Source organism: Tupaia chinensis, unplaced genomic scaffold (assembly GCF_000334495.1).
Source record: "Tupaia chinensis unplaced genomic scaffold, TupChi_1.0 Scaffold000235_1, whole genome shotgun sequence".
Lineage (NCBI taxonomy): Eukaryota > Metazoa > Chordata > Mammalia > Scandentia > Tupaiidae > Tupaia > Tupaia belangeri.
In genome coordinates, this window is record NW_006159713.1 from 671,559 (window position 1) to 693,018 (window position 21,460).

The following is a 21,460-nucleotide window of genomic DNA, read 5'->3' on the forward strand; positions in this document are numbered from 1 at the left end:
GATTTTCAAAATTTTTTGCATCCACATAAAATCATACTGTAATTCCATTTTTCCACAGACATTTTGAAATCCCCTTGTATGTACTGGAGTTACCAGATATGGATGGCTTTTAAAGCTACGGAATGGTGAGAGGTTAGCTAGCAGTGAGTTGATAAGAAAATGAGAGGTTTAAGGACAGAGCTCTGAGGAACTTCACTCTTAAGTCTTCAGTTAGAGAAGGGACATCCTAATATTTGTAGATTTTATCAACTTCACATTTATACCTGAGTTAAACAAAGACTCCTCTTGTTAAGAATGCATAGGAAGCTTTAAACTAGAAACTTGAACATGCCACCTAGAAGCTCTGTGCTGACCTTGAGGACTCTGGGCAGGAAGCTGTTTGTGGTCGTCACACCTGGTTTCCTCTGTGAAAGCACTGCTGCATGTGGGCAATGTGGTCATGTGTTGCTGGCTGCTGTTGATCCTCCTGTACATGTGCAGGGTGGTTTTCCTCCCAGCGTAGGCAGTCATCCATATACAGTGAGGACATTGGCTGCAAGAAACCTAAGACAGGGAGCACCCATCTGAATGCAGTAAACTTCCCAGATCATTTTGACTTAAAAAATTATAGAATGAATTTCTTTGAAACAAAGTGAAGGTCTTAGCTCTGCTGCTGTTTAAGACATAAGGAAAGCATGTAGATTTATTTCTGTATGATGAATGTCTGTGCTTTCCTGTATATTATGAAACTTTAGTAGTTCTGTTGCCAGGTGAAAATTTGACTGAATGTTTTTATACCTATCTCTAGACTCAGTACATTAAATACACAGGAGGGAACCAGCAGTTGGCATAATGGCTCTGTCACTGGACTCCCATATAGTCGATGCGGTTTGAGTCCCAGACCCCATGGCTTAAACTCACGCTGGGCACTAGTGTGTGTGTGCCCAAGATCAGAGAGGAGAATGGAGGAGAAGGGATTGTGGGGGGGTGATTTCTTGCTTTCTGTCTGTCTGTCTTTATCTTTCCGATGAGCGCACGCACCCTATAGCTAAAACCTCTCTCTAAAACAAAACAAAACAAAACAAAACAAAAAAACACAGAAAATGTCTTTTATCTTGAATATGAAAAGACATTATTACACTATGTTAGCCTTTGAGTTTATTGAAAAAGTAAGAAAAGATGTTTTATTAGAATGGTAATTCATGCTTAAATTCTTTGGGTACTTAGTCTTAACTTTTCTTATTTGTATTTTTTTTTAATAGAGGAATTGAATATTTTATTATTTCTTATTTTGCTGCAAAGCTGTTGCTTCAACTGTATAAAATAGCAGCAGCAAATGCAGTATATCGCAAAACTAAAATAGTACTATTCTTTTTTTTTTTTTTCTTTTTCTTTTTTTTGGAGAGGTTTTTGCTATAGGGCGCATGCGCTCGCCAGACAGACAGAGAGAGACAGAAAGCGAGAAATCACCCCCCGGGGGGGATGGTCATGCTGCAATCCCTTCTCCTCCATTCTCCTCTCGGGATCTTGGTCATGCACACACACGAGCCTGGCGTGAGTTTAAGCCACTGGGTCCAGGACTCGAACCGCGGTTGACCACGTGGGAGTCCAGCGACATAGCCATTACACCAACTGCTGGTCCCAATAGTACTATTCTTTAACACTATACAACTAACAAAAACTTTTCTCCAGCCCCACTTATTTCCAATGGAGAGAAGAGGAAATATTCTGACCCACATCCACGGATGGTTATATACAGTGTTATATAAGGCTTAGGGTAACAGTGTTATCACTAATTACATAGTTTTTATAACTAGTTTTTAATCACAGATAATTGCATGATTTCTGAATACTTGCCCATAGACTAAGAATCCTAGAATATTGTGAAAAAGATGCATTTTTGTGTTTATTAAAAATATCATTAGAAAGTTAAGGGGTTTTTCTTTCCAGTAGTGGTATTCAGAGTAGTTTCTTTTTCTACTGTTATTGCTAAAAGTTGCAATTTTTTTAAATTAAAATTATTTATTTTATTTTATTTATTCATTCATTTATTTTTTAAAATTTGACCAGAGAGAGACAGAGGTTGAGAGTGAGAGAGAGAGGAAGTGAGAAAGCAAGCCACCAGATTCAGGACTTGAACCCTGGTCGAAAATGTGGGAGCGTCCAGCGCCTTAACCACCACGCCACCTGCTGGCCCCAAAAGTTGCAATTTAAGACTTCTGTCAACCACTAATTCAAGATAACTATGCCTGGATTAAGTTGTTTTACACTACTTTATTTAAGGGTTCTACTTTTACTCTTCAATAGACTTTACGTATTTCTCATGCCATCTTCACTCATTAGTTCATGTAGTTCTGAAGGGTTACTCAGTGTCATCTTGATCAGCCAACCATCTTCGTAACAAGATTTGTTGACAAGTCCTGTATTTTTTGTAAGAGCTTCATTAATTTCAGTTACTTCTCTTGACAGAGGAGAATAGAGTTCACTAGCAGCGTTTACACTTTTCCAAAGCACCACTCATCTTGTTTGTTCAGTTTTGTCTCAGCTTCAGGCAGACTACAATAAACATCTCCCCAAGCTTCCTGTACAAAATTGATGATTCCCACTGTGCCAATACCGTTTTCTGTTGTCATCCATTCATGTTTCTCCGTGAATTTACATACCGACAGCAGAGCGGGTCCTGTGCACAGCGTCCAGACGGCGCCTGCCCGCAGCCACCAGGGCCGTGGTGGACAGGGCACTGCAGACACTGAGGCCGCGCAGGCTGCAGGCCACCGCCCGCAAGCTCTACGCTGCCCCGCTAGCAGCGCCATGTTCGCAGGGATGCCCAGGCCCCCGGCGCTGCGCCTGGGTGGGGCAGAGCCTTCTTATCTGTATTAAAAAGAGTTCACTTAATCATTTCTCTTAAGATCTGTCCACTTTAGGAGAAAACGTGTGATAGATTCTAGTAATTAAAGAAAGGAGAGGAGGCAAGAAGACAGATGAAGTCTGTTTTACATCAGGTTGCCTTTTTGGGGAATTTTTTTTCTTATCTTACTGAAGCAGATTTGATGATTTAGACAGGTTTTGGTTAAAGCATGGGTTTCATTTGGGCCAGATTTAATTGACAACTTTCCTTTGTCAATCTTCGAGCATTTGTAAAAATTGCAGTAGATGGGAAATTCTGTTTCTCAGAGATGAGAATGATGGTCTTAATTTTTTCAAATGAGTATAATGTTTATCTTTGTCTTTGAGCTTATATTTTGAAGGAAAGATAAAAGGATTTAACTTTTAAGAGACAAACTTTTAGTTAGGTAAAAATACGTAAGACATTCGAGTTACCCAAACTTATTTGATAACTCAGTTGTAAAGATAAAGACTGATTGGCTTGAATTCCTATTTGTGAGGTAATTTAAAGTGTTTCTGACTTAATGTTTTGTTGTTGTTGTTTTTCAATTCTATTTTTCTCCTTTAGTCTAAAGCACTTAGAATCTCCACGCCACTTACCGGTGTGAGATATGTTAAAGAGAACAGTCCTTGTGTGACTCCAGTTTCTACTGCTACACATAGCTTGAGTCGTCTTCACACCATGCTGACAGGCCTCAGAAATGCACCAAGTGAGAAACTGGAACAGATTCTCAGGTCAGTTAGCCTGTTGTCCATTTTTCAATTTTCTCTTTCAATTTTTCACTATTATTGAAAATTGTGACAGTGTTTAATATTGCCTGTGTGAGGGACCTGTAGGTGATATGGTGGTTAAAGAACTGGTCTCTCACATGACCAAGCATGGTTGAAAATTATGCCAGGCACATGTGTGCATGCCCAAAAATCCCAAGAGAATTATGGAGGAGAAGGGATTGTGTCATAGCTATCTCCCCTAGAGGGTGATTTCTCACTGCTTCTCTCCATCTTTCCCTGACTCTCTTGAGCTAGTGTGCTTGCTCTATATCAAAACCAAAAAAAAAAGAAAAAAGAAGTCTATGTGAAAACCCATTAACAATACTATAGCCTTTGATAAGGAGGTATGTGATATCCTTGATTAATTTGAAAAGTATATAGTTTCTGTTTAAAATATTTGATATTTAAATGTTATTAAAAGTACACAGGTATAAGCATTTTGTTTCTTGTGATGTGGCAGGACTTTTCTATTAGATAATTTCTCATTACCTTATAGGACATGTTCCAGAGATCCAACCCAGACTATTGCTAACAGGTTGAAGGAAATGTATGAAATATATTCTCAGCATTCCCAGTCAGACGAGGATTTCAATAATAGTTCTAAGGGTAATGTTTAATATTGTCTATACTACTGTCATCTTTGAAGTTTAATACCAAGGAGTCCTTTCTTGGTAACTGTCAGAAATATGAGAAAAATTTTACGACTATAACAGAGTTAATGTGGCTGTTTCAGTTTATCTATAAACCAAGTATATCTGGGTCCTGATAGAAATTTTAGACTGATGTCTTTATTATGTTGGACTGCTAGTATTTTTTAATTTGTAAATTCCTTCGTTTCCATTTGTAAACTAGAAATTAAAAGGATTACATATCCTGGGACCGGCAGATAGCGTAATGGCTACGTCACTGGACTCCCATGTGGTTGACCACAGTTCGAGTCCCGGACCTGGTGACCTAAACTCATGCCAGACGTGTGTGCATGCTTGCCCAAGATCCTGAGAGGAGAATGGAGGAGAAGGGATTGAGGCATGACCACCCCCCATTGGGGGTGATTTCTCACTTTCTGTCTCTCTCTTTCTGGTAACACACATGCCCTATAGCAAGAACCTCTCCAAAAAAAAAAAAAAGAAAAAAATTATATATCCAAACTTGGCCTAGAAATTATTTAATGTCATAGATTGGAACCTAGTATGTATGGAATAGTGAAACAATTACATAGCTCTTAGTATATAAGTATGTAATTAGAGAATTTAATAATTAGATAATTTAAATTATACATATAGGAAAATGATGTGTCTTAATAAAATGATATTACAATATTTTATATGCAGATTTCATTTCCTGTTTCAGAAACATGTGAATGTACCTTGAAGAAAATTAAGGAATCATAGGGATAATTAAAATGAAAATTGTAGGAATTGTATACATCCGAAGTTTGGGCTAGTGTTTAGGTTCTCTTTTGTGGGTGGATAAGGAGGGATGAGCCTTCATTTTCCATCTTTAATTTTCTTTGTATGTTGTTCTTGTGTTTTTAAAAATTATTTCTACAGAAATTGCCAGCAAGCATTTTCGTTTTGCAGAGATGCTTTACTATAAAGTACTAGAATCTGTTATTGAGCAGGAACAAAAAAGACTGGGAGACATGGATTTATCTGTGAGTAACATAACTTGTATTGACCAGCACAATAAAATGTAATTTCCTTTTGGCCCCATTCCCCCCGAACCCCCCCCCCAAAAAAAAAACTGTTATTGAAGAAGTAATGTGTGGCCCTAGGGGATGATATTGGTCGGGCACCCAAGGAAACTTTCATTCTGAGCCCTCTCACTTTCACTTAGTAATGTCCTTTCAGCAGGCTGTGTATTATATCCTCCAACTTCTGTGAACAGAATAACTCCATAGTCAAGGATTAAAATATTGAGATGATTTTTTTAAAAGAATTACTTATTTATTCATTCATTTATTTTAATTTGACCAGAGAGACAGGGACAGAGAGAAAGAGGGAGGGAGAGAGAGGGAAAGTGAGAAGGCAGGTCACCAGCCATGTGGGAATGTACATCACCTCAACCACCATGCCACCAGCTCCCCAAAATATTGAGATTTAATAAGTTGAGTTGTTAGGGACCAGCAGTGGCAAAGTAGTTAAAATGTTGGATTCACACATAGCCAACCACAGTTTGAGTCTCAGAACTGGTGACTTGCTTTCTTGCTATTTCTCTCTCTCTCTCTGGTGAGTGCATGGGCCCTAAAGCAAATTTAAAAATAATAATAATGGGGACCAACAGTTGACTTAATGGTTATGTCTCTGGATTCCCATGTAGTCAACCATGGTTCAAGTCCCGGACCCGGTGGCTTAAACTCACACTGAGTGCGTGTGCATGCATGCCCAAGATCCCAAGAGGAGTATGGAGGAGAAGGGATTGTGGCGTGGCCATCCCCCCTGGGGGGTGATTTCTTGCTTTCTGTCTTTCTGTCTCTCTCTTTCTGGCGAGCACACCCCCCCTGTAACAAAAACCTCTCCCCCCCCAAAAAAAAGATAATAAATTAAATAAATAATTCTTTTAAAAATGAATTGAATTGTTGAATAACAGGTTTTTGCTCGCATGGCAAGAATAAGTTCAATATTAACTGGATGGAATATTAAATATTAATATTCAGCCATTATACTTAGCTAATGTAATTATGTTTCCAAGGTTTTACTAGCCAAGAGATAGATTTTTGTATAGATGATCATTTTCAATATCAAAAATGTTTTTAAGACTTACTAATTTTATTTATTGTTTTGTTTTTTTGTTTGTTTTACAGATTTTTGCTATAGGGCGTGTGCACTCACCAGACAGACAGAGACAGAGAGATAGAAAGCAAGAAAGCACCCCCCAGGGGGGATGGCCACGCCACAATCCCTTCTCCTCCATTCTCCTCTCGGGATCTTGGGCACACGCGCACACGCGCCCGGCGTTAGTTTAAGCCACCGGGTCCGGGATGTGAACTGCGGTTGACTACGTGGGAGTCCAGCAACATAGCCATTACGCTAACTGCTGGTCCCTTATTTATTGTTTTTAAAATTTGCCATAGGTCACATTTGGCTCATCAGAGAAGGTCAAAGAGGAGAGGGGGAAGAATGTGAGAAAGCAAGCTGCTAGGTCCAGGGCTTGAACCATGGTCAGCCATATGGGATTCCAGTGCCTTAACCACCATGCCACCTTCTGGCCCCCAAAATAATTTTTTAAATTTAACTTTTAAATTATATTTTAAAGAAAATTATAGGGACCAGAAAATAGTATAATAGTTACATGTTACTGGACTCCCACATGGCTGACTGCCGTTTGAATCCCAGACCTAGAGGCTTGAAACTCAAGCCAGGCAAGAGGGAAATGGAGGAGAAGGGATTACGGTGTGGTCATCATCCCTGGGGGATGATTTCTCACTTTCTGTCTCTCTGTCTCTCTACCTTATAGCAGAAATCTCTCTTTAAGAAAAAATTATAAAACTATCCAGTATTATTCTAATTTCTTGTAATCTTGGGTCATCAGAAAAGTCATGACATATTTTTCTGTTTTTCTGTGCCAAAAATGTGTCATGATTGTTCCGATGACCTAGTATTTACATTTCTTTCATAATATATTTTTAAATGGCAATGTAGTTAAACTTTCCTATCTATGGATTCAGCCAAGGAAGGATTCTGTTGTTGCCATTGAGTACTATATACTAGGCCTACAGTGGCAGCATCTGTAATGAACATGTACAGATTTTTTTCCCTTGTTATTATTCCCTAAACAATAGAGTACAGTAGCTTTTTAAAAAAAATTATTTATGTAATTTTATTTATCATTATTATTAATTTTTAATTGCTACAGGACATGTGTGCTTGCTAGAGAGGGCGAGAAGGAAGGAGAGGAGAAAGCAACCCCCATGGGAAATGGTCACGTTGTAATCCCTCTTCCATTTCTCCTTTTGGGATTTTGGGCATGCACTCACATGCACTTGGTATATTTTTGAAGCCACTGGGTTCAGGATTCAAATGGCACAGTTGCCCATGTAGGATCAGACTTCCTTAACCATCAGCCATGGAGCTAGCTCTAGAGGCTGATGTTAAGTAGATAACTGTATATGCTTATCCAGGTACTTTTCTCACTGTAACATAATAGTTACCATTTTTCATTTTGGCAATTTATAATTCACTGGCACTAATGACGTACATTTACAGTGTTGTGTAACCACCACCACTGTCCACATCCAGAACTTTTTTATTATCCCAAACTGAATCTGTACCCATTAAACACTAACTCCCTATTCACCCTTCCCTGTAGCCCCTGGTAACTTCCGTGTCTATTTTTTGCCTGTCTTTCAGTTACTTTTTCACAAAATTACCTATTCTAGTCATTTCATATAAGTGGAATCATGCAATATTTGTCCTTTCATGTCTGGCTTGTTGGTTGATCGATCGATCGATTGATTGATTACAGGTTTTGACCATAGGGTGTATGTGCTTGCCAGAGACAGAGAAAGTAAGAGGGAAAGTGAGAAATCACCCCCCTGCGGGGATGACCACATCACAGTCCCTTCTCCGTTCTCCTTCTGGGATTTTTGGGCACACACGCAAACACACGCAGTATGATTTTCAAACTTACATGTCTGGGATTCAGATTGGTTGGCCATGTGGAATTCAGAGCCTTAACCACTATGCCTCCTACTGGCTCCCTGGCTTATTTATTTCATGTGGCATAATGCTTTCAGGGTTCATCCATGTTGTATTATTTTTTAAGGATGAATAATAATCTTTTTTTTTTTTTGAGAGATTTTCTCTATAGGGCGCGTGCACTCGCCAGACAGACAAGAGAGAGACATAGAGACAGAAAGCGAGAAATCACCCTCCAGGGGGGATGGTCACGCCGCAATACCTTCTCCTCCATTCTCCTCTCGGGGATCTTGGGCACGTACGCACATGCGCCTGGTGTGAGTTTTAAGCCACCTGGTCTGGGACGCGAACCGCAGTCAACTACGTGGGAGTCCAGCGACTTGGCCATTATGCTAACTGCTGGTTGGCAATAATAATCTTTTGTATGCATATTTATATGCCACATTTTGTTTATTCATCTGTTGACAGACATTTGGTTGTTTCTACTTTTTTGCTACTGTGAATAATGCTGTGAACACTGGTATACAGATAGGTCTTTGAATCCCTGCTTTCGGTTATTCTGAGTTCTTCATACCTAAAAGTGGAATTTTTAGAATTGTATGCTAATTTTATGTTTAAGTTTTTGAGGAAATGCCATATTGTTTTCCATCACAGCTGTACCACTTTATATTCCCACCAGCATTGAATTCTCTCAGTTGCTCTACATCCCTGAAACATTTATTTTCTACTTTTTGGATTATATCCATCCTAATGGGTATGAAGTGGTATCTTATTGTGCTTTTGCTTTGTATTTCCTTGATGACTGGTGATGTTGGGTATCTTTTCATGTGATTATTGGCCCTTTGTTTATCCTGTTTGGATAAATGTTCATTGAAATCCTTTGCCTATTTTTTGAATTGATTTGCTTTGTTTTTTTTGTTATCAAGTTTTAGGGGTTTTTCTTTGCATTTGTACATTAATTCTTTATCAGACATGATTTGTAAATATTTTCTCCCATTCCATGGGTTTTCTTTTCACCCTCTTGGTAGTCTCCTTTTATACACAAGTTTTTAAATTTTGATGGGTGTATTTTATCCAGATTTTCTTTTGTTGTTTGTGCTTTTGGGCCTGGATAATTTTTTAATTGAAGAATAATGTTAGATACGATTGGAAATAAGCCAAAAGAAAATAAAAATCTGTGATTATGTCAACCTATGATAAATATGTTGACTTTTGACACATGGACATCTAGCCAGTCACCTGTCTTCCATCTCTCTTTTTATGACAGTGGCCTTTTACTTAAATATTATCTGGTAACATCTTTCCACATTATTATTATTCTAAGCATTAGGGAGTGTGCAAACGTGAGAGAGTATATTTTGGTTAGGGATGTAATCTTTATTTATTAGATTCAGTTTTTAATATGTAAGTTGTTGTACATCCACCCCCTTATTTTGCTAAAAAATGGATTTATTTATAAAATTTAGAAACATTTTGTAAGAAAATAAGCACTTTTGACTAACTCAGAAAGTAAGACTTTCTTTGACACTTTTAATTTAACTTGACTGGATGTGAAATGTCTTTTTAGAGTAGGCTAATATTTCTAAATGTTAATGATTTTGTTTTATAGGGTATTTTGGAGCAAGACGCATTCCATCGATCATTATTGGCCTGCTGCCTTGAGGTCGTCACTTTTTCTTATAAGCCTCCTGGGAATTTTCCATTTATTACTGAAATATTTGAAGTACCACTTTATCACTTTTATAAGGTATTTTTAATTTTTTAAAAAGTTCTGTAAGGTTTTTTGGGAACCAGCAGTTAGCGTAATGGCTATGTCGCTGGACTCCCATGTAGTCGACCGTGGTTCGCGTCCTGGACCCGGTGGCTTAGAACTCACGCCGGGCGCGTGTGCATGCGTGCCCAAGATCCTGAGAGAAGAATGGAGGAGAAGGGATTGCGGCGTGACCATCCCCCCTGGGGGGTGATTTCTCGCTTTCTATCTCTCTGTCTCTCTCTGTCTGTCTGGCGAGCGCACGCGCCCTATACCAAAAACCTCTCCAAAAAAAAAAAAAAAAGTTCTGTAAGATTTTTGCTGTAGAGTGTGTGCATTCACCGGAGAGAAAGAGATAAGAGATAGTGAGAGGGGAAATGAGAAATCACACTCTAATGGGGATGACTATGCTACGAGTCCTTCTTCTCCATTCTCCTCCTGGGATTTTGGGCATGCATGTGTACCTGGTATGAGTTTCAAGTTGCCAGGTCTGAGACTTAAACCCTGACTGGCCATGTGGAAATCCAGTGTATTTAACCACCTCCTGGCCCCAATAAAGTATTTTTTGAAAAATATGATTCTGATGAAGAAATTGTAGATTAGACCAACTTCCTATTCCTATTCATCTAGTTCATGTTAGTTCTAGTTACATATTTCATAATTTTTACAAGGTGTCTTGAAAAGTTCATGGAAATATGTTAACTTGTCTACTTGTTTCCTGATCTTTAAAAAAATAAACTTTAACGGGCACTCATTTTTCTTTAGTTCATAATGGAAAAATGCCTCCATCAGGACCTTTGGTTCTTTAGAGATGAAATATATCATTGGTATCATCTCTTTAAAAAGTGTTTTGGGGACCAGCAGGTGGTGTGGTGGTTAAGGAGCTGGACAGTCCTACCTGGCTGACCACAGTTCAAGTCCAAGACCTGGTGGCTTGCTTTCTTACTTTCTCTCTCTCTCTATCGCTTTCTCTCTGCGTGCCTCTCTTTGGTCAAATTAAAATAAAATGAATGAATAAATAAAATTAAAATATATCATTCTTTTTTAAAAAGTGTTTTGAACTTGATGCTGAAGAATAAAGTTTGTATTGTTAATTTTTACCTTTCAGTTCTATTTTTACATGAACTTTTGAAGTCCTTTCACATTTGAGGAGCAGAGAAGAAATAGGAGCGCCTCAAGACTTATATAAATTATTTAATTATAGTATGAGTGATGTATTGTGGCTAAAAACGTCTTTTGACTCCTTCCTTTATCTGGTAAAGGCTTTCAGAATACTGTGATTTTATAAGCTAAGAAGGCTTTAAAAAGCACATACATCCTAACTAATCTTGAATAACAACCTTTTTTATTTTATGAAAATTAAATAATATTGAAAGTGTATTTCAGGAAAAAAAGGAAAACTCTTTTACATGTCATAGAGAGGCACAGAGTTATAGCAGTGATTTGGTAGCTGTTTGCCTCTTGATACTAACTTAGCGTATTGAATTTATCTTAATTCTTATATGGTCAAAATTATTTTTTATAATGATATAGGTTGAATGTTTAGAAGAGTTTTTTTTTTTAGAGGTTTTTGCTATAGGGCACATGCACTCCCCAGAAAGACAGAGATAGACAGATGGACAGAAAAGAAATCACCCCCCAGGGGGGATGGCCACGCCACAATCCTTCTCCTGCAGTTTCCTCTCGGGATCTTGGGCACATATGCACACATGCCCAGCGTGTGTTTAAGTCCACTGGGTCCAGGACTCGAACACCACTCGACTACATGAGAGTCCAGCAACATAGCCATTACGCCAACTGCTGGTCCTGAATGTTTAAAGGATCTTTTAATATGCAGAGTTTTTATTTTATTTAAGGTTTTTGCCCTAGGGTGCTTGAGCTTGCTGGAGAGAGACAGAGAGGGAAAGTGAAAAATTACTCATCCTAGGGTGGATGGTAGTGCTGCAATCCCTTAAGCCACTGGGCCTAGGGCGCGAACTCTAATTGGCCATGTGGGAGTCTAGCACTTTAACCTTCATTCTGCCTGCTGGTCCCTTAATACTCAGTTTTAAGAGTAATGTTTTCAATCTCATTACATAAGAATGTTTTTCTTTTTTTTTGTTTGTTTGGAGAGGTTTTCGCTACAGGGCGCATGCACTCGCCAGACAGACCGAGAGAGACAGAGAGACAGCAAGCGAGAAATCACCTCCCAGGGGGATGGTCACGCCGCAATCCCTTCCTCTCGGTATCTTGGGCACGCACGCACATGCGCCTGGCGTGAGTTTTAAGCCACCGGGTCCAGGACGCGAACCGCGGTCGACTACGTGGGAGTCCAGCGACATAGCCATTATGCCAACTGCTGGTTCCCAGAATGTTTTTCATTTTAAAAAATTTGAAATACATCATACACAAAATTATGTAATTCATATATGTAGTTTAAGAATTATTTACAAAGATAGTGAAAGAAAGAGCAGCTGTTTTGAAATAGTACTGTTGGTTAAATTTGTAATTTTAAAATGTCAAGTTTATTTCTTTTATGAGAGAGTGAGACCGAGCTCACAAGAGAGACAGATAGATACCCTTGACAGAGCATCCTCACGCTGCAGTCTCCTCCCAACTCTCTAGCTAGTCACAATCTTAAATTGTATGTACTTGGTATGAACTTACAATTTCTGATAAATTATTTGTGTATTTAAATCACATTCAGATAAAATACATATACTCATTTTGCTTTCACACTTAAAGATTTCTTTGTTAAAAAACAAAAACAAAAAAACCCAGTATTATTAAATGAACCAGAGAATCTTTCTTTATTTCAGGTGATAGAAGTATTCATTAGAGCAGAGGATGGCCTTTGTAGAGAGGTGGTAAAACACCTTAATCAGATTGAAGAACAGATCTTAGATCATTTGGCATGGAAACCAGAGTCCCCACTTTGGGACAGAATTAGAGATAATGAAAACAGAATTCCTACATGTGAAGAGGTTTGTGAAAATGTTTTTGCATCTTTTTATATGAAGACTACATTGATTTGTAATCTATTCATAATACCTTCTTGCAGAAAGCACTTAACTTATTGTCTTCCTTTTTTGGGAGGAGAAGAGTGACAGTTGGGTTTAATGTGGTACAATTACCCCTTTATCAAAGAGGAAATAAGACTCAAAAATAATTTGTCAGTGCCCAAGAGTGAAAATTCAACATTCTTTCTTGTTTTCCTGATCAAGTATTCCTTAGAATGGTTGATATTCTAACCCTCCAAATAAGTAGTGAAGGCTGATTCATATTTACTATCCAATTACCATGTTTTCAATTTTTTAAGATTGCCAGATTTTTAAAAAAACTGTAGTATGAAAGTGGTAATAAAAATTGGTATTACTGTAGTATTAAAATCTAGTTGATTTTATATAGGGAGAATAACCAATGAGCCAAGATAGTTTTCCTTTGCCTTAGATTAATATTATATTTCTAATTCAAATGCTTTTGCGATATTACCATTGTATAAACGATCCTTTATAGGTCATGCCCCCTCAAAACCTGGAAAGAGCAGATGAAATCTGTATTGCTGGCTCCCCTTTGACTCCGAGAAGAGTGAGTGAAGTTCGTGCTGATACCGGAGGTCTTGGAAGAAGTAAGTTTAAAATACTAGAGAGAATATTTGGGATTCCAATATCTGGAGATTTAAAATTCAGTTAAACATACACATGAAGTTAATAGGGTAAATGTAGAAGAAAATATCCTATGTATTTTAGTGTGACCTAGATCATTAAAAAGAATGCTCTTAAAGAATATTTAAAAACATGGGAAAATATATAACGAATATCTTTTTCAAAAGGAAAGGACTACTATATATTTAATCTGACTCCTGTTTTTTAAGTATGTATGTTTAGTTGTTGGTATACAAAAGGGTGGAAATGGAAACCAAACTGTTAAGAATTGTTATTATTGGGGACCAGCAGTGGCATGGTGGTTAAGGTGCTGGATCTCCACATGGCCAGCCATAGTTCAAGTCCTAGACTTTGTTGCTTGAAAATCACACCAGGTGTGTGTGCATATGTGCCCCAAATTGGGAGAGAAGAATGGAGGAGAAGGGATTGTGGCATGGCCATCCCCCTAGGGGGTGATTTCTCACTTTTCTTCTCTCTGTCTCTGTATCTCTCTCTCTGGTAAGTGCATGCACCCTATGGCAAAAATGTGAAGGAAAAAAAAGATGACACGTGTATGGTTAATGAGTACATGGGAAGGGGCTCAATATCATTAGTAATTAGAAAATGATAATTTAAAGAAAAGAATGGTTGGGCCTGACAGGTGGTGCCGTGTCTAATGTGCTAGACTCCCACAGGGCCAATCACAGTTCGAGTCCTGGATCTAGTGGCTTGCTTTCTCACTTTCTCTTTCTCTCTGGTCAAATTAAAAAATAATAATGATAATAAATAAAATTTAATTAAAAAATAAACAAATTAGAAAGCTAAAGAATGGTTATTCAGTAATAAAATTCTCAATGATATGTGCAGTTTTTTAAAGGAAAATCCAGATCATAAGAAATAGAGCTTTCTTAAAGATAAATCTGCACGATTCAGTTAGGTTTAGATAATCAAGTCAGATAAGAGGACCAGATGGTCTGGGCGAGTTCAGCTTTGTCTGTCTCAGTTAAGCTGGGCTACCTGGCTAATGTGACAGTATTGCTGGCCCAAGAAGTACAGAAAAGGCAGTTTGGAATGCATCTGGTTAACTTTTTTTTTTCTTTTTTTGGTAAGAGAGGAGGAAATAAAGGAGAGAGAGAGAGAAAGGAAAGGAGAGATCTATTTTAATAAGGTCTCACAATGTCATGATGCACCTACCCCAGCCTTCCAGTCTAACTGGGATCACTGCTGCTCGCTACCATACCCAGCCTATTTAGCTTGGGCTCAGAATCAAATCCAGGCCTCTTATGCAGCCTCAGCCACTAAACAGTGGCTACCTCCCTTCCCCCCCAATTTATGCCACTGTGGCTAGGCCTGGTTTACATTTTAGGCAGCTCTTTGTAAGTTTACATACATGAGATGCAGCTATTATTTTTCTCTTTCAAATGTATTCATTTCAGGACCAGCAGATGGTATAATGATTATGTTGCTGGACTCCCACATAGTTGACTGTGGTTCAAGTCTTAGATCAGGTCACTTATAAAATGCCAAGCATGTGTGCGTACATTCCTAAAATCCTGAGAGAATGGAGGAGAAGGGATTGTAGCGTGGCCGTCCTCCTAAGGGGATGATTTCTCACTTTCTGTCTCTTTGTCTCTGTCTCTCCGGTGAGCGCACAAACCCTATAGCAAAAATTTCTCTTAAGCAAAAAAGTGTATTCATTTCTTCTGAGAGAGAGCATGAGAGGCAGGCATCCCCAACAGCCTTCCTCCCCTAGTCTCAGTCAGCCCAGAACATGGGCATATACCTGCATGGGCCTGGAATGCTCAAGAGTGTCCCAGGACATGTGCTCAGGGCCCTGCCCTTGTGGATCCAGCTGTATTACTGCTACCACTGCCTCACCCTAAAGAGCAATTGTACAAGCCCAGAGAGTCCTGAATCCCTAGATGCCATTAGAAGAATATTGTTTCTATATATGCTTTAAAATGTAATTGGCAAACACTGACTGTAGCAGAAAGATCTGTTTTGTTTTGTTAGTTTTTCTTTGTAACACATGTGGTCACTGAAAAAGAGACAGAGAGGGAAAGTGAGAAATCACCCCCCAGTGCAGATGACTATGCCACAATCCCTTTTCTGTCTCCTTTAGGGATTTTTTTTTTTTTTTTGACATGCACACATATGCCCCCAGTGTGATTTTCAAGTATGAGGTCCAAAACTTGAACCAAGGAGTCTGCTATGAGAACCCAGCTGCCTTAACCTCTATACTACCTCTACTGGCTTCCAAAAGGTTTGTATTAAAGTCAGGAATTACTCTTAAGTCAGTGTACACTCAACAACTGTCGATTACCTATATGAATACTTCCTTCTTTTTGAAAGAGAAATCATAATGGTTTAACTTTTTCTGCTTATTACCTACTTAGATCTATCCACTAGTCTGACAACTGGTTTTTGTCAGTTCTATGTATTTCCGTAGAGTTTTTCCTTCCCTAGTATATGGATTAGAACTAGACATTAGACTATATTTTCTGCATACATATCACTTCTCCATTTTCCTGAGGTCTTTCAACACTTTGAAGGTAATGATCATAATACATACATTCTGATTCTGCAGCTATGTACAGAATACAAATCTAATAAGTTTACTTATTTTTGTATTATCAGGAAGTAGAAATGTTAAGGTGCAATCTTTCAGGATTTACTCTTGTCAGTACCTGATATGACCTCCCTGCATATATTTTTAAGTCTTAAAAATGATTCATAAGGGACCAGCAGTTGACGTAATGGCTATGTCGCTGGACTCTTAGGTAGACAACCATGGTTTGAGTTCTGGACCCGGTGGCTTAAACTCACGCCAGGTGCGTGTGCGTGCATGCCCAAGATCCCGAGAGGAGAATGGAGGAGAAAGGATTGCGGCGTGGCCATCCCCCCTGGGGGGTGATCTCTTGCTTTCTGTCTCTCTGTCTGTCTCTGTCTTTCTGGCAAGTGCATGCGTCCTGTAACAGAAACCTCAAAAAAAAAAAAAAAAGATGCATAGGTGACATGGAAGAAGGAAAGGAATAATCATCAAAAATTAAGACATTGGTTTGAATACTTAAAAGCAGAGTAGCCATAATGGTTACAAAATTTTTGTTTGGGGCTTGAAACATTTTTAAATATACTTGTGATGATTGCACAACATTGTGAATATAATTAACTTCACTGCTTTAAAATGGTTATTGACTTTAAAATAGTTAAAATGGAAAATCTTATATATATTTTAGCACAATTAAAAAACACTAATACCTGCTGGTATTAAGGTGCTGGATTCCACATAGCCAACTCCATAGTTTGAGTCCCAGTGGCTTGCCTCAGCCACTAAACAGTGGCTACCTCCCTTCCCCCCCAATTTATGCCACTGTGGCTAGGCCTGGTTTACATTTTAGGCAGCTCTTTGTAAGTTTACATACATGAGATGCAGCTATTATTTTTCTCTTTCAAATGTATTCATTTCAGGACCAGCAGATGGTATAATGATTATGTTGCTGGACTCCCACATAGTTGACTGTGGTTCAAGTCTTAGATCAGGTCACTTATAAAATGCCAAGCATGTGTGCGTACATTCCTAAAATCCTGAGAGAATGGAGGAGAAGGGATTGTAGCGTGGCCGTCCTCCTAAGGGGATGATTTCTCACTTTCTGTCTCTTTGTCTCTGTCTCTCCGGTGAGCGCACAAACCCTATAGCAAAAATTTCTCTTAAGCAAAAAAGTGTATTCATTTCTTCTGAGAGAGAGCATGAGAGGCAGGCATCCCCAACAGCCTTCCTCCCCTAGTCTCAGTCAGCCCAGAACATGGGCATATACCTGCATGGGCCTGGAATGCTCAAGAGTGTCCCAGGACATGTGCTCAGGGCCCTGCCCTTGTGGATCCAGCTGTATTACTGCTACCACTGCCTCACCCTAAAGAGCAATTGTACAAGCCCAGAGAGTCCTGAATCCCTAGATGCCATTAGAAGAATATTGTTTCTATATATGCTTTAAAATGTAATTGGCAAACACTGACTGTAGCAGAAAGATCTGTTTTGTTTTGTTAGTTTTTCTTTGTAACACATGTGGTCACTGAAAAAGAGACAGAGAGGGAAAGTGAGAAATCACCCCCCAGTGCAGATGACTATGCCACAATCCCTTTTCTGTCTCCTTTAGGGATTTTTTTTTTTTTTGACATGCACACATATGCCCCCAGTGTGATTTTCAAGTATGAGGTCCAAAACTTGAACCAAGGAGTCTGCTATGAGAACCCAGCTGCCTTAACCTCTATACTACCTCTACTGGCTTCCAAAAGGTTTGTATTAAAGTCAGGAATTACTCTTAAGTCAGTGTACACTCAACAACTGTCGATTACCTATATGAATACTTCCTTCTTTTTGAAAGAGAAATCATAATGGTTTAACTTTTTCTGCTTATTACCTACTTAGATCTATCCACTAGTCTGACAACTGGTTTTTGTCAGTTCTATGTATTTCCGTAGAGTTTTTCCTTCCCTAGTATATGGATTAGAACTAGACATTAGACTATATTTTCTGCATACATATCACTTCTCCATTTTCCTGAGGTCTTTCAACACTTTGAAGGTAATGATCATAATACATACATTCTGATTCTGCAGCTATGTACAGAATACAAATCTAATAAGTTTACTTATTTTTGTATTATCAGGAAGTAGAAATGTTAAGGTGCAATCTTTCAGGATTTACTCTTGTCAGTACCTGATATGACCTCCCTGCATATATTTTTAAGTCTTAAAAATGATTCATAAGGGACCAGCAGTTGACGTAATGGCTATGTCGCTGGACTCTTAGGTAGACAACCATGGTTTGAGTTCTGGACCCGGTGGCTTAAACTCACGCCAGGTGCGTGTGCGTGCATGCCCAAGATCCCGAGAGGAGAATGGAGGAGAAAGGATTGCGGCGTGGCCATCCCCCCTGGGGGGTGATCTCTTGCTTTCTGTCTCTCTGTCTGTCTCTGTCTTTCTGGCAAGTGCATGCGTCCTGTAACAGAAACCTCAAAAAAAAAAAAAAAAGATGCATAGGTGACATGGAAGAAGGAAAGGAATAATCATCAAAAATTAAGACATTGGTTTGAATACTTAAAAGCAGAGTAGCCATAATGGTTACAAAATTTTTGTTTGGGGCTTGAAACATTTTTAAATATACTTGTGATGATTGCACAACATTGTGAATATAATTAACTTCACTGCTTTAAAATGGTTATTGACTTTAAAATAGTTAAAATGGAAAATCTTATATATATTTTAGCACAATTAAAAAACACTAATACCTGCTGGTATTAAGGTGCTGGATTCCACATAGCCAACTCCATAGTTTGAGTCCCAGTGGCTTGAAAAACACACACCAGTGTGTGTGTGTGTGTGTGTGTGTGTGTGTGTGTGTGTGTGTGTTTGCATATGTGCATACATGTATGCATGGCCAAAGTCCTGAGAGGAGAATGGAGGAGAGGGAATTGTGGTGTGGCCATACCCCAAGTGGTGATTTCCCACTTCTCTCTTTTTCTCTCCAATGAGTGCACATGCCCTACAGTGCAAAAACAAACAAAAATTCTATTAATATTACTATACAAAACAACACTGGGAGGCCTACAGATGACGTGGTGGCTAAAGAAACTGGATTCCCACATGGCCGACTGTGGACCTGGTGGCTTGCATTTTCACTTTCCCTTTCTCTCTCTCTGTCTCTCTGGTCAAATTGAAAAATAATAACAAATGGAAGTAAATGGATAAATAATCTTTTTAAAAAATGAATTTTACAACTTAAATGGGTGAAATATGGTCTGTAAACTGTATCTCATTAAAGCTGTTCAAAGATGAAGTTTACCTGATTCTAAATCATTTGTATTCACCTTGCTGAAGAACTTACTGAATTTTAGTAATTTCCTATTTGTGGCAAAAGACAAAAATAGGGACCAGCAGTTAGTTGGCCTAATGGCTATGTCACTGGACTCCCATTTAGTCAAGTGCGGTTTAAGTCGCAGACCTGGCGGCTAAAACTCATGCCGGGCGCATGTGCGTGAGTGCTCAAGATCCCAAGGGGAGAATGGTAGAGAAGGGATTGCGGCATGGCCATCTCTCCTGGGGGGTGATTTCTTACTTTCTGTCTCTCTGTCTCTCTGTCTTTCTGGCTAGCGCATGTGCCCTATAGTGAAAACCTCTCCAAAAAAACCCCAAAAACCAAAAGACAAAAATGATCATTTATAAAACTGGGGAAATGCTGCCAAATGATATATACTACCATCATGTTTATCAAGCAGTGGCTTTACAGTGAAGTTACTTTTTTTTTAAATTTAAATTTATTTATTTGCATTTATTCACTGTACATCATTACAGCATACAAAATGAGATTTTCCATCCAGGGTATACTGTATATTGTCTCAATCAAGCACATCAACAAACATGTTATTGTCAGCAAATAATTTTCCATTTCTTGTTTTCTGTATGTTTTGCTTTTTCCCCCCCATCCTTGATTCCCTATTTCTTACCCTCTGCATCTCCCACTCTCCTCCCACACTGTCTCTGTAGCTATGTTTGCTTTCTATACTGTTTTCCCCCCACATTTTATTGAATTACTAAAGACCTTAATTAACCTAAATCTTTTCATAGCAAACACAGCTGATATATACATTTCCATGAACACAAGTCTAACTTTAGGCATCCTATAAAGTAGCACCTCGCTGGGGCTATATATCTTACTGCAGTCATTGAATAGATATTTTTTTCCTGAAACTTTTTTTTGTACCTTAATTTACACTCTTCTAAGCATCATCACAGCATACAAAATGTGATTTCCCATCTGGAATATACTGCATAGTGACTTAATCATGCATATTATTATAAAAAAATTTTCCATTTCTAGTTCCTAGAATTATTTTTAACCCCTCTTTCTTACCCTCTGTCCTTTCCCACCCTCTTCTCACACTATCTCTGGTGTCTACAATTGTCTTCCATTCCTTTCCCACCCACATTGTATTGATCACACAGTTTCTTACATAATCTAACTACTTTCAATGGTGAGTTCACTCATTACTATTAAGAAAACCAGTTTTAACTTAAATCAAAGAAATGCTAAGGAACTTTGCTTAAAGCTAGGAGACAGGTTAGGATTCAAATGATAGGTGCATGAACCTACCAGTCTCATGTACTTTTATCTTCTGTTCTGTTCAATTTTCCTGATTAAAATCTGGGATATAATATTCAATTCCAGACTTGTCCCTACGATTAAGTTGGCCACTTTCTTAGTTTTTTTTGTTTTTGTTTTTTTTGAGAGGTTTTTGCCATAGGGTGTGTGTGCTCACCAGACAGACAGAGAGAGACAAAAAAGACAAAAAACAAAACAAAAAAATTGTAATTACTGTTTTTCTTTTTTTTTTTAAAAATCACAAAATAAAAAAAATCACACGGCCATGCGGAATCTTCTTCTGAAGGCCTGGCCTCTCCTGCCTGGGTGGGAGGACCAGAGAGGATTATTAACAAGATAAAGGTGGAGCTGAGAGCAAGAGAAAAACTTTACCTTTTAAAAAAAAAATGTAAAAAGGAAAAATTACCAAAAAAATTGGAAGACAGAAGCAGGGAGAGACAGAGACACAGAAATAGAGATAGAAGGCCAGTGTGTGAGGGGGGTTCCCTACCACGCTAGCTTGTTTGCTGGAGTCTGAATTATCAGTAGAAAATCTTTATTTCTCATGTGCCCTGAAATACCTAGTTCGCAGTAGCCATGCGGAATCTTCTTCTGAAGGCCTGGCCTCTTCTGCCATGCTAGCTTGTTTGCTGGAGGCTGAATTATCAGTAGAAAA

At 38.5% G+C, this 21,460-nt stretch overlaps 1 protein-coding gene and 1 pseudogene across 1 annotated transcript in view; one reads left to right on the plus strand and one right to left on the minus strand.

Annotated features, from left to right (window-relative positions):
• Positions 1 to 21,460, plus strand: part of RBL2 (RB transcriptional corepressor like 2) — a 67,429-nt gene that overhangs the window by 30,790 nt on the left and 15,179 nt on the right. Inside the window, 6 exon segments of the mRNA XM_006148377.3 lie at positions 3,434 to 3,600; positions 4,133 to 4,242; positions 5,187 to 5,290; positions 9,883 to 10,020; positions 12,822 to 12,986; positions 13,519 to 13,630. Of these exon segments, the coding sequence (XP_006148439.1) occupies positions 3,434 to 3,600; positions 4,133 to 4,242; positions 5,187 to 5,290; positions 9,883 to 10,020; positions 12,822 to 12,986; positions 13,519 to 13,630 (796 nt within the window).
• Positions 2,243 to 3,291, minus strand: LOC106734852 (glycine cleavage system H protein, mitochondrial-like; annotated as a pseudogene).